General features: G+C 58.0%; 1 protein-coding gene across 1 annotated transcript in view; it reads left to right on the top strand.

The window, feature by feature from the left end:
* The first annotated feature begins 1,530 nt into the window (after positions 1-1,530).
* The window catches only part of CPSF1 (cleavage and polyadenylation specific factor 1), a 44,126-nt gene continuing 33,212 nt past the window's right edge, over positions 1,531-12,444 (top strand). Inside the window, 8 exon segments of the mRNA XM_056509941.1 lie at positions 1,531-1,771; positions 3,879-3,972; positions 5,019-5,106; positions 5,190-5,315; positions 7,259-7,310; positions 8,072-8,166; positions 8,411-8,485; positions 8,751-8,831. Coding sequence (XP_056365916.1) covers positions 1,531-1,771; positions 3,879-3,972; positions 5,019-5,106; positions 5,190-5,315; positions 7,259-7,310; positions 8,072-8,166; positions 8,411-8,485; positions 8,751-8,831 — 852 coding nt within the window.

Raw genomic sequence — 12,444 nt, 5'->3', positions numbered from 1 at the left:
CACTGTCCCTGTAGCAGGGGGCGTGGTGATGGTTACACTGATGGTGACGCTGTTGGTGACACTGTTGGTGACAGTGACACTGTCCCTGTGCCAGGGGACATGGTGATGGTGGCACTGACACTGTTGGTGGCACTGTTGGTGACACTGTCCCTGTGCCAGGGGACATGGTGATGGTGGCACTGACACTGTTGGTGACACTGTTGGTGACGCTGTCCCTGTGCCAGGGGGCGTGGTGATGGTGACACTGATGGTGTCACTGACACTGCTGGCACTGTTGGTGACACTGTTGGTGACAGTGTTGGTGACAATGACACTGTCCCTGTGGCAGGGGGCATGGTGATGGTGACACTGACAGTGTTGGTGACACTGTTGGTGACAATGACACTGTCCCTGTGCCAGGAGGTGTGGTGATGGTGACACTGATGGTGACACTGTTGGTGACAATGACAGTGTCCCTGTCCCTGTGGCAGGGTGCGTGGTGATGGTGACACTGATGCTGTTGGTGACACTGTTGGTGACACTGTTGGTGACACTGTTGGTGACACTGTCCCCATGTCTCAGGGGGCGTGGTGACACTGTCGGTGACACTGTCGGTGACACTGTTGGTGACGCTGTTGGTGACACTGTCCCTTTCCCAGGGGGCGTGGTGATGGTGATACTGACGCTGTTGGTGACGCTGTTGGTGACACTGTTGGTGACACTGTCCCTTTCCCAGGGGGCGTGGTGATGGTGATACTGACGCTGTTGGTGACACTGTTGGTGACAATGACACTGTCCCCATGTCCCAGGGGGCGTGGTGATGGTGTCACTGACGCTGTCGGTGACACTGTTGGTGACGCTGTTGGTGACACTGTCCCTGTCCCTGTCCCAGGGGGCGTGGTGATGGTTACACTGATGGTATCACTGACACTGTTGGTGACACTGTCGGTGACACTGTTGGTGACAGTGACACTGTCCCTGTCCCAGGGGGCGTGGTGATGGTTACACTGATACTGTTGGTGACACTGTTGGTGACGCTGTTGGTGACACTGTCCCTGTCCCAGGGGGCGTGGTGATGGTGACACTGATGGTGTCACTGACACTGTCGGTGACACTGTTGGTGACACTGTTGGTGACACTGTCCCTGTCCCAGGGGGCGTGGTGATGGTTACACTGATGGTGTCACTGACACTGTCGGTGATGCTGTTGGTGACAGTGACACTGTCCCTGTCCCTGTCCCAGGGGGCGTGGTGATGGTTACACTGATGGTGTCACTGACACTGTCGGTGACGCTGTTGGTGACACTGTCCCCATGTCCCAGGGGGCGTGGTGATGGTGACACTGACACTGTCGGTGACGCTGTTGGTGACGCTGTTGGTGACACTGTTGGTGACACTGTCCCCATGTCCCAGGGGGCGTGGTGATGGTGACACTGATGGTGACACTGTTGGTGACACTGTCCCCATGTCCCAGGGGGCGTGGTGATGGTGACACTGACACTGTTGGTGACACTGTTGGTGACACTGTCCCCATGTCCCAGGGGGCGTGGTGATGGTGACACTGACACTGTTGGTGACGCTGTTGGTGACACTGTCCCTGTCCCGGGGGCGTGGTGATGGTGTCACTGACACTGTCGGTGACACTGTCGGTGACGCTGTTGGTGACACTGTCCCTGTCCCAGGGGGCGTGGTGATCTTCGCTGTGAACTCCCTGCTGTACCTGAACCAGTCCGTGCCCCCGTACGGCGTCGCCCTCAACAGCCTCACCTGCGGCACCACCGTGTTCCCGCTGCGTAAGGGCGCCTTCGGCCTCGCCCCTCCTCAGCAGCATCAGCCTCATCCTCCTCATCAGCCTCATCCCCATCAGCCTCATCAGCCTCAGCATCATCATCATCCTCCTCTTCAGCCTCATCCCCATCATCCATCCTCCTCTTCTTCATCCTCCTCCTCATCAGCCTCATCAGCCTCATCCCCATCACCCTCAGCATCATCATCCTCATCCTCCTCCTCATCAGTCTCTTCAGCCTCATCAGCCTCATCATCCTCTTCTTCATCCTCATCCCCATCATCCTCATCCCTGTCATCCTCAGCATCATCATCCTCCTCTTCAGCCTTTTCCTCTTCAGCCTCATCCCCATCATCCTCAGCCTCCTCCTCTTCAGCCTCATCATCCTCATCCCTGTCATCCTCAGCATCATCATCCTTCTCTTCAGCCTTTTCAGCTTCATCCCCATCATCCTCAGCATCATCATCCTCATCCCCATCAGCCTCATCCCCATCATCCTCAGCCTCATCCCTGTCATCCTCAGCATCATCATCCTCATCCTCCTCCTCTTCAGCCTCATCATCCTCATCCCCATCCTCCTCCTCTTCAGCTTCATCCTCATCAGCCTCATCCCTGTCATCCTTGTCCTCACCATCCTCAGCCTCGTCATCCTCAGCATCATCATCCTCTTCTTCATCCTCCTCCTCATCAGCCTCATCATCCTCATCCCCATCATCCTCATCCCCATCCTCCTCCTCATCAGCCTCAGCCTCTTCAGCTTCATCATCCTCATCCTCATCCTCATCATCCTCAGCCTCATCATCCTCCTCTTCAGCCTTTTCCTCTTCAGCCTCATTCCCATCATCCTCATCCTCCTCCTCTTCATCCTCCTCCTCTTCATCCTCCTCCTCTTCATCCTCCTCCTCATCATCCTCCTCCTCTTCATCCTAATCATCCTCCTCTTCTTCATCCTCCTCCTCATCATCCTCCTCCTCTTCATCCTCATCCTCCTCTTCTTCATCCTCCTCCTCATCAGCCTCATCATCCTCATCCCCATCAGCCTCATCCCCATCATCCTCATCCTCCTCCTCTTCAGCCTCATCCCCATCATTCTCAGTCTCATCCTCATCCTCCTCCTCTTCAGCCTCATCAGCCCCATCTTCATCCTCATCAGCCTCATCATCCTCATCCCCATCAGCCTCCTCCTCCTCCTCTTCAGCCTCGTCATCCTCATCCCCAGCAGCCTCATCCTCATCTGCATCCTCCTCCTCATTGTCCCACTCATCTTCCTCTTCTTCCTCCTCATCTTCCTCCCTCTCTTTGTCTCTCCCCATCTTTTGTTATCCTCATTTTCTTCACCTTCATCCTCTCCCCATCCCTGTCCCGTCCCCTGTCCCTGTCCCCATGTCCCTGTCCCTGTCCCCATGTCCCTGTCCCATCCCTGTTTCTCTCTCTCCCTGTGTCCCTGTCCCCATCCCTGTCTCATCCCTGTCCCCATTCATGTCCCTGTCCCCATTCCCCTGTCCCTGTTCCTGTCCCATCCCTTACTGTCCCCATCCCTGTCCCATCCCTGTCCCTCACTGTCCCCATTCCCCTGTCCCTGTCCCATCCCTGACTGTCACCTTTCCTGTCCCTGTCCCCATTCCTCTGTCCCTGTTCCTGTCCCCTGTCCCATCCCTGTCCCTGTCCCTCACTGTCTCTGTCCCCATCCCTGTCCCCATTCCCCTGTCCCCTGTCCATCACTGTCCCCATCCTGTCCCTGTCCCCATTCCCCTGTCCCTGTCCCATCCCTCACTGTCCCCATTCCCCTGTCCCCATTCCCCTGTCCCTGTCCCCTGTCCCTGTCCCCTGTCCCCTGTCCCATTTCCCTGTCCCTGTCCCCATTCCCCTGTCCCTGTCCCCTGTCCCTGTCCCCTCTCCCTGTCCCCATCCCTGTCCTTGTCCCATCCCTGTCCTTGTCCCATCCCTGTCCCTGTCCCTCACTGTCCCCATCCTGTCCCCTGTCCCTGTCCCTCACTGTCCCCATTCCCCTGTCCCTGTCCCCTGTCCCTGTCCCTCACTGTCCCCATTCCCCTGTCCCTGTCCCCTGTCCCTGTCCCCTGTCCCTGTCCCTCACTGTCCCATCCTGTCCCCAGGGATCCAGGAGGGTGTGAGGATGACTCTGGACTGTGCCCAGGCCACCTTCATCTCCTATGACAAGATGGTCATCTCGCTCAAGGGGGGGGAGATGTGAGTCTGGGGGGGCCTGGGGGGTGTCCCCAGGGATTTTGGGGTGTCCCAAAGGGATTTTGGGGTGTCCCTGATGAATTTTGGGGTGTCCTGTCCCCCCCTGAAGTGTCCCCTGTGTGTCCCAGCCGTGTCCTGACCCTGATCAGGAACGGGGTGAGCTCTGTCCTGTGGGACAAGGGGGAGTCTCTGGGGGTCCTGGATTTTTTGGGGGGGTCCCCAGGAATTTTGGGGTGTCCCAAAGGGATTTTGGGGTGTCCCCAGGGAATTTTGGGGTGTCCCATGTCCCTTTCTGAGGTGCCACCCCCCTGTCCCAGCCGTGTCCTGACCCTGATCAGGAACAGGGTGAGCTCTGTCCTGTGGGACAAGGGGGGGTCCCTGGAGGTCCTGGGTTTTTTTGGGGGGGTCCCCAGGAATTTTGGGGTGTCCCCAAGGATTTTGGGGTGTCCCATGTCCCTTTCTGAGGTGCCACCCCCCTGTCCCAGCCGTGTCCTGACCCTGATCAGGAACGGGGTGAGCTCTGTCCTGTGGGACAAGGGGAGTCTCTGGGGTTCCTGGGTTTTTTTGGGAGGGTCCTCAGGAATTTTGGGGTGTCCCCAAGGAATTTTGGGGTGTCCCTGATGAATTTTGGGGTGTCCTGTCCCCCCCTGAAGTGTCTCCTGTGTGTCCCAGCTGTGTCCTGACCCTGATCAGGGGCGGGGTGAGCTCTGTCCTGTGGGACAAGGGGGGGTCCCTGGGGGTCCTGGATTTTTTTGGGGTGTCCCAAAGGGATTTTGGGGTGTCCCAAAGGAATTTTGGGGTGTCCCCAGGGAATTTTGGGGTGTCCCATGTCCCTTTCTGAGGTGCCACCCCCCTGTCCCAGCCGTGTCCTGACCCTGATCAGGGGTGGGGTGAGCTCCGTCCTGGGGGACAAGGGGGGTCCCTGGGGTTCCTGGGTTTTTTTGGGGGGGTCCCCAGGAATTTTGGGGTGTCCCAAAGGGATTTTGGGGTGTCCCTGAGGGATTTTGGGGTGTCCTGTCCCCCCCTGAAGTGTCCCCTGTGTGTCCCAGCTACGTGCTGACGCTGATCACGGACGGGATGCGCTCCGTGCGCTCCTTCCACTTCGACAAAGCGGCCGCCTCCGTCCTCACCACCTGTGTAAGCACCGTGGGGACACCTGGGGACGCTCTGGGGACACTTTGGGGACATTTGGGGACAGCTGTGCCCCCCCCTGTCCCCAGATGGTGCCTCTGGAGCCCGGTTATCTCTTCCTGGGGTCCCGCCTGGGCAACTCGCTGCTGCTCAGGTACACGGAGAAACTGCAGGAGCCGCCGGCTGGGGCGGGCAAGGAGGGGGCTGAGAGACAGGTGAGAGCCCAGAACTCACCTGGGGGACCTTAAATCCACCTGGGGGACCCCAAAAACCACCTGGGTACCCTAAAAATCACCTGGGTACCCCAAAACCCTCCCCAAATCCTGCCCGAGATCCCAAATCCCCATCCCAGAGCTCCCGGCTGGGGCGGGCAAGGAGGGGGCTGAGAGACAGGTGAGAGCCCAAAAACCACCTGGGGGACCTTAAATCCACCGGGGGGACCCCAAAAACCACCTGGGTACCCTAAAAATCACCTGGGTACCCCAAAACCCTCCCCAGAACCTCCCTGAGATCCCAAATCCCCATCCCAGAGCTCCCGGCTGGGGCGGGCAAGGAGGAGGCTGAGAGACAGGTGAGAGCCCAAAACTCACCTGGGGGACCTTAAATCCACCTGGGGGACCCAAAATCTGCCTGGGGGACCCCAAAATCCACCTGGGGACCCCAAAACCCCTCCCCAAATCCTGCCCGAGATCCCAAATCCCCATCCCAGAGTCCCTGGCAAGGGCAGCAAGGAGGGGGCTGGGAGGCAGGTGAGACCCCAAAAACCACCTGGGGGACCCCAAAATCCGCCTGGGGAACACCTAAAACCATCTGGGGAACCCCAAAATGCACCTGGGGGGGTTCAAAATTCACCTGGGGATCCCCAAATCCTTCCCGAGATCCCAAATCCCATCCCAGAGATCCTGGCCAGCGTGGGCAGGGAGGGGCTGAGAGGCAGGTGAGAGCCCAAATCACACCTGGGGGACCTAAAATCCATCTGGGGAACCCCAAAAACCACCTGGGGGGCTTCAAAATTCACCTGGGGATCCCCCAAATCCTTCCTAAGATCCTAAATCCCCATCCCAGAGCTCCCAGCTGGGGTGGGCAAGGAGGGGACTGAGAGACAGGTGAGACCTCAGAATTCACCTGGGGACCCCAAAATCCACCTGGGGGACCCCAAAAACCACCTGAGGATCCCCAAAAATCACATGGGTACCCCAAAACCCTCCCCAGATCCTTCCCAAGATCCCAAATCCCCATCCCAGAGTCCCTGGCTGGGGTGGGCAAGGAGGGGGCTGAGAGGCAGGTGAGACCCCAAAACTCACCTGGGGGACCCCAAAAACCACCTGGGGAACACCTAAAACCATCTGGGGAACCCCAAAATGCACCTGGGGGGCTTCAAAATTCACCTGGGGATCCCCAAATCCTTCCCGAGATCCCAAATCCCATCCCAGAGATCCTGGCCAGCGTGGGCAGGGAGGGGCTGAGAGGCAGGTGAGAGCCCAAATCACACCTGGGGGACCCCAAAAACCACCTGGGGGACCCCAAAAACCACCTGGGGACCCCGAAAACCCTCCCCAGATCCTTCCCAAGATCCCAAATCCCCATCCCAGAGCCCCTGGCTGGGGCAGGCAAGGAGGGGGCTGAGAGGCAGGTGAGAGCCCAAATCACACCTGGGGGACCCCAAAATCCACCTGGGGGACCCAAAATCCGCCTGGGGAACCCCAAAATCCACCTGGGGGACCCCAAAATCCACCTGGGGGGCTTCAAAATTCACCTGGGGATCCCCCAAATCCTTCCTAAGATCCTAAATCCCCATCCCAGAGCTCCCAGCTGGGGAGGGCAAGAAGGGGGCTGAGAGACAGGTGAGACCTCAGAATTCACCTGGGGACCCCAAAAACCACCTGAGGATCCCCAAAAATCACATGGGTACCCCAAAACCCTCCCCAGATCCTTCCCAAGATCCCAAATCCCCATCCCAGAGTCCCTGGCAAGGGCAGCAAGGAGGGGGCTGAGAGGCAGGTGAGACCCCAAAACTCACCTGGGGACCCCAAAAAACTCACCTGGGGGACCCAAAATCCACCTGGGGAACCCAAAATCCACCTGGGGGACCCCAAATCCCTTCCCTGGGACCCCAAAATCCCTGGTGGGGCCCCCAAATCTGTCCCTGTGCCCCCAGGAGGAGCCACCGGTGAAGAAGAAACGCTCGGAGCCATCAGGGCCGTGGGCAGGTGGGGACACCTGGGGACACCTGGGGACATCTGGGGACACTTGGGGACACTTGGGGACACCTTGGGGACACCTGGGGACACCTGGGGACATCTGGGGACACCTGGGACACTTGGGGACACTTGGGGACACCTGGGGACACCTGTGGGGACACCTGGGACACTTGGGGACACCTGGGGACACCTGTGGGGACACCTGGGTGACACCTGAGGGGCACTTGGGGACACCTGGGGACACCTGTGGGGACACCTGGGTGACACCTGAGGGGCACTTGGGGACACACCTGGGGACATCTGGGGATACCTGGGGGACACCTCCCAGTCACTGCAGAGGTGACAAAGTGTCAGAGGGGACACCTGGGGGCAGTGGGTGACAGGTGTGTCCCTGTCCCCAGGGGGGATGGCACTAGGTGACAGCTGTGCCGTTGTCCCTGTCCCTGGGGGTGGCAAGTAGGTGACACGGGATGGCAGTGAGTGACACAGGGATGGCAGTGGGTGTCAGTTGGTGACACAGGATGGCAGTGGGTGACACGGGGTGGCAGTGGGTGGCAATAGGTGACACAGGAGGTGACAGCTGTGCCACTGTCCCTGTCCCAGGGGTGGCAGTGGGTGACACGGGGTGGCAGTGGGTGACACAGGGGTGGCAGTAGGTGACACAGGGATGGCAGTGGGTGACACAGGGGTGGCAGTGGGTGACACGGGGTGGCAGTGGGTGTCAGTAGGTGACACAGGAGGTGACAGCTGTGCCACTGTCCCTGTCGCAGGGGGGAAGCCGCAGGCGCAGGACGAGGTCGATGAGATCGAGGTGTACGGCAGCGAGGCGGCCTCGGGGACACAGCTGGCCACCTACAGCTTCGAGGTACTGTCACTGTCACCTGTGTGTCACTCACTGTCACCTGTGTGTCACCTGTGTGTGTGTGTGTGACACACAGCTGGCCACCTACAGCTTCGAGGTACTGTCACCTGTGTGTCACCTGTGTCACCTGTGTGTCACCTGAGTATCACTGTCGGCTGTGTCCCCTCTTTGTCCCTTGTGTCACCTGTGTGTCACTGTCACCTGTGTCACCTGTGTGTCACCCGTGTCCCCCGTGTCCCTGTCCCAGGTGTGTGACAGCATCCTCAACATCGGTCCCTGCGCCAACGCGGCCATGGGGGAGCCGGCGTTCCTGTCCGAGGAGGTGAGGGACACAAAACCCCAAAATTTACCCCAAAATCCACCCTAAAATCCACCTGAAAAACCCCAAAGTCCACCCCAAAATTTACCCCAAAATCTCACCCCAAAAACCCTAAAATCCACCTTAAAAACCCCAAAATCCAGCCCAAAATCAACCCCAGAAACCCCAAAATTCACCCCAAACCCTGACCCCATATCCTGACCCCAAACCTGACCCCAAACCCTGACCCCAATTCTCACCCCAATTCTCACCCCTTTCCCTCCCACAGTTCCAGAACAGCCCCGAGCCCGACCTGGAGATCGTCCTGTGCTCGGGGTACGGCAAGAACGGGGCACTGACCGTGCTGCAGGTACCCCAAAAACATCCCAAAAACACCCCAAAAACACCCCAAAAACATCCCAAAAACATCCCAAAAACCCCCTGAACCCCAAACCCTGCCTGTGCTTGGGGTACGGCAAGAACGGGGCACTGACCGTGCTGCAGGTACCCCAAAACCCAAAAACACCCCAAAAACATCCAAAACCACCCCAACAAACCACCCCAAAAACCACCCCGGACCCCAAAAACCACCCCAAAAACCACCCCTAAAAACCACCCCAAAAACATCCCACAAAACCTCAAAAACACCCCAAAAACATCCCAAAACTACCCCAAAAACCTCAAAAACACCCCAAAAACCACCCCAAAAACCTCAAAAACACCCCAAAAACATCCCAAAAACCCCAAAAACACCCCAAAAACACCCCAAAAACATTCCTGGGATCCCAAAAACCACCCCAAAAACTCCCTGAACCCCAAACCCTGCCTGTGCTCGGGGTACAGCATGAACGGGGCACTGACTGTTCTGCAGGTACCCCAAAACCCAAAAACACCCCAAAAACACCCCAAAACCACCCTAAAAAACCTCAAAAACACCCCAAAAACCACCCCAAAATCCCCCTGAGCCCCAAAACCTCTCTGTGCTCTGGGTACGGCATGAACGGGGCACTGACTGTTCTGCAGGTACCCAAAAACCCCCAAAACACCCCAAAAACACCCTGAGACCCCAAAACACACCAAAAATCTTCCTGGGACCCCAAAAACTTCCCTGAGCCCCAAAACCTCTCTGTGCTCGGGGTATGGCAAGAACAGGGTGCTCACCATGCTGCAGGCACCCCAAAAACACCCTGAGACCCCAAAAACATCCCAAAAACCACTCCAAAAACACCCCAAAACACCCTAAAGCCCAAAAACATCCCAAAAACCACTCCAAAAACACCCTGAGACCCCAAAAACATCCCAAAAACCACTCCAAAAACACCCCAAAACACCCTAAAGCCCAAAAACATCCCTGAACCCCAAACCCTGCCCCGTGCTCAGGGTACAACAAGATCGGGGCACAGGTACCCCAAAAATCCCAAAAACCTTCTTGGGACCCCAAAACCACCCCAAGAACTCCAAATCCCACTGAATCCCAAAATCCATAATTTCCTCTAGAGCCCAAAAACCCCAAAACCTCCATGAACCCAAATGACCCCAAATCCTCCATGACCCCAAAACTCCAAAAACCCCAAACCCCACTTGGACCCCCAAGGCCCCCTGAACCCCAGAACCACTAAACTCCCCTGAACCCCAAAACCCCAAATCCCCCCTGAACCCCAAACCCCTGTACCCCAAAATCCACAAATTCCCCCTGAACCCCAAAAACCCCAAACCCCTGTACCCCAAAAACCCCCAAAACTCAAAATTCCCCTTGAACCCTCAAAATCCCCCCTGTACCCCAAAATCCCCAAATTCCCCCTGGACTCTTAAAACCCCCCAAAACCCCAAATCCCCCCCAAAAATCCCAATTCCTCCTGGACTCCAAAACTCCCCTGAACCCCAAAAGCCTCCTTTGTGACCCAAAAACCCCAAATTCGCCCCCAAAAACCCCAAAATTCCCCCTGGACCTCAAAACCCCCCTGAATCCCAAATCCCCCCTGAACCCCAAAATCCCCAAATTCTCCCCAAAAACCCCAAACACCCCAGAACCCCAAATCCCCCTGAACCCCAAAAACCCAAAATTCCCCCTGGACCTCAAAACCCCCTGAACCCCAATTTCCCCCTGAACCCCAAATACCTCTTAACCCGAAAAACCCCAAATTCCCCCTGGGCCTCAAAACGCCCCTGAACCCCAAATCTCTCCTGAGCCCCAAAAACCCCAAATTCCCCCAGAACCCCAAACCCCCCTGAACCCCAAAAACCCCAACCCCCTGCACCTCCCAAACCCCCCAAAACCCCAAAACCCTCCTGAACCCCAAAATCCCCAAATTCCCCCAAAACCCCAAACCCCCCTGAACCCCAAAATCCCCAAATTTCCCCCCAAAACCCCAAATCCCCCTGAACCCCCAAACCCCAAACCCCCCTGAACCCCAAAATCCCCAAATTCCCCCCAAAAACCTCAAACACCCCAGAACCCCAAAAACCCCAACCCCCTGCACCTCCCAAACCCCCCACAACCCCCTGAACCCCAAAAACCCCAAATTCTGCCCAAACCCCAAACCCCTGCACCTCCCAAACCCCCCAGAACCCCAAATCCCTCCTGAATCCCAAAATCCCCAAATTCCGCCCAAACCCCAAACCCCCCTGAACCCCAAACCCCCCAAAACCCCAAACCCCCCTGAACCCCAAAATCCCCAAATTTCCCCCCAAAACCCCAAATCCCCCTGAACCCCAAATCCCTCCTGAACCCCAAAAACCCCAAATTCCCCCAAAAACCCCAAACCCCCCTGAACCCCAAAATCCCCAAATTCCCCCCAAAAACCCCAAATCCCCCCCAAATCCCCCCCGCACCTCCCAGACCCCCCGCGGGAGGTTCCCGGGGGGTCGATCCCGGTGCCAGAGCAGAGCTGGGGACAAACCAGGGTGACCCCAAAGTCTGGGGAGCACCTGTACCCCCCCAGGGACACCCTAAAAACTGGGGGACACCCCAAGTCTGTGGGGCTGCACCCCAAAACCCTTCCTGTACCCACAGGGACACCCCAAATCTGTGGGGCTGCACCCCAAAAACCTGCCTGTACCCCCCAGGGACACCCCAAATCTATGGGGCTGCACCCCAAAACCCTTCCTGTACCAACATGGACACCCCAAAACTGTTGGACACCCCAAAAACCTGCCTGTACCCACAGGGATACCCCAAAACCTGCCTGTACCCCCCAGGGACACCCCAAAAACCTGCCTGTACCCACAGGGACACCCCAAATCTGTGGGGCAGCCACTCCTGACCACTCACCTGTCCCCTGACTGGTGTCCCCACTTTTATGATGGCTGTCCCCTGTCCCTGTCCCTGTCCCTGTCCCTGTCCCCTTCCCTGTTCCCTTCCCTGTCCCCCTCACTTGTCCCTGTCCCTGTCCCCATTTCTGACCCCCCTGTCCCTGTCCCTGTCCCCCTTTCTGACCCCACTGTCCCTGTCCCTGTCCCTGTCCCTGTCCCTGTCCCCATTTCTGACCCCACTGTCCCTGTCCCTGTCCCTGTCCCTGTCCCTGTCCCCATTTCTGACCCCACTGTCCCTGTCCCTGTCCCTGTCCCCATTTCTGACCCCACTGTCCCTGTCCCCTCTAACCCTGTCCCTGTACCCATTTCTGACCCCACTGTCCCTGTCCCTGTCCCTGTCCCTGTCCCTGTCCCTGTCCCCATTTCTGACCCCGCTGTCCCTGTCCCTGTCCCCATTTCTGACCCCCCTGTCCCTGTCCCTGTCCCTGTCCCCATTTCTGACCCCCCTGTCCCTGTCCCTGTCCCCATCCCCATTTCTGACCCCGCTGTCCCTGTCCCTGTCCCCATTTCTGACCCCCCTGGTCCCTGTCCCCTCTATCCCTGTCCCTGTCCCCATTTCTGACCCCCCTGTCCCTGTGTGCCCTGTCCCCAGATGTCCCCATTTCTGACCCCGCTGTCCCTGTCCCTGTCCCTGTCCCCATCCCCATTTCTGACCCCGCTGTCCCTGTCCC

Source organism: Oenanthe melanoleuca, chromosome 25, assembly GCF_029582105.1.
Source record: "Oenanthe melanoleuca isolate GR-GAL-2019-014 chromosome 25, OMel1.0, whole genome shotgun sequence".
In the NCBI taxonomy this organism is placed as follows: domain Eukaryota; kingdom Metazoa; phylum Chordata; class Aves; order Passeriformes; family Muscicapidae; genus Oenanthe; species Oenanthe melanoleuca.
Note: the sequence above shows the minus strand (reverse complement) of the source record. Positions and strands in the feature narration are given on the sequence as shown.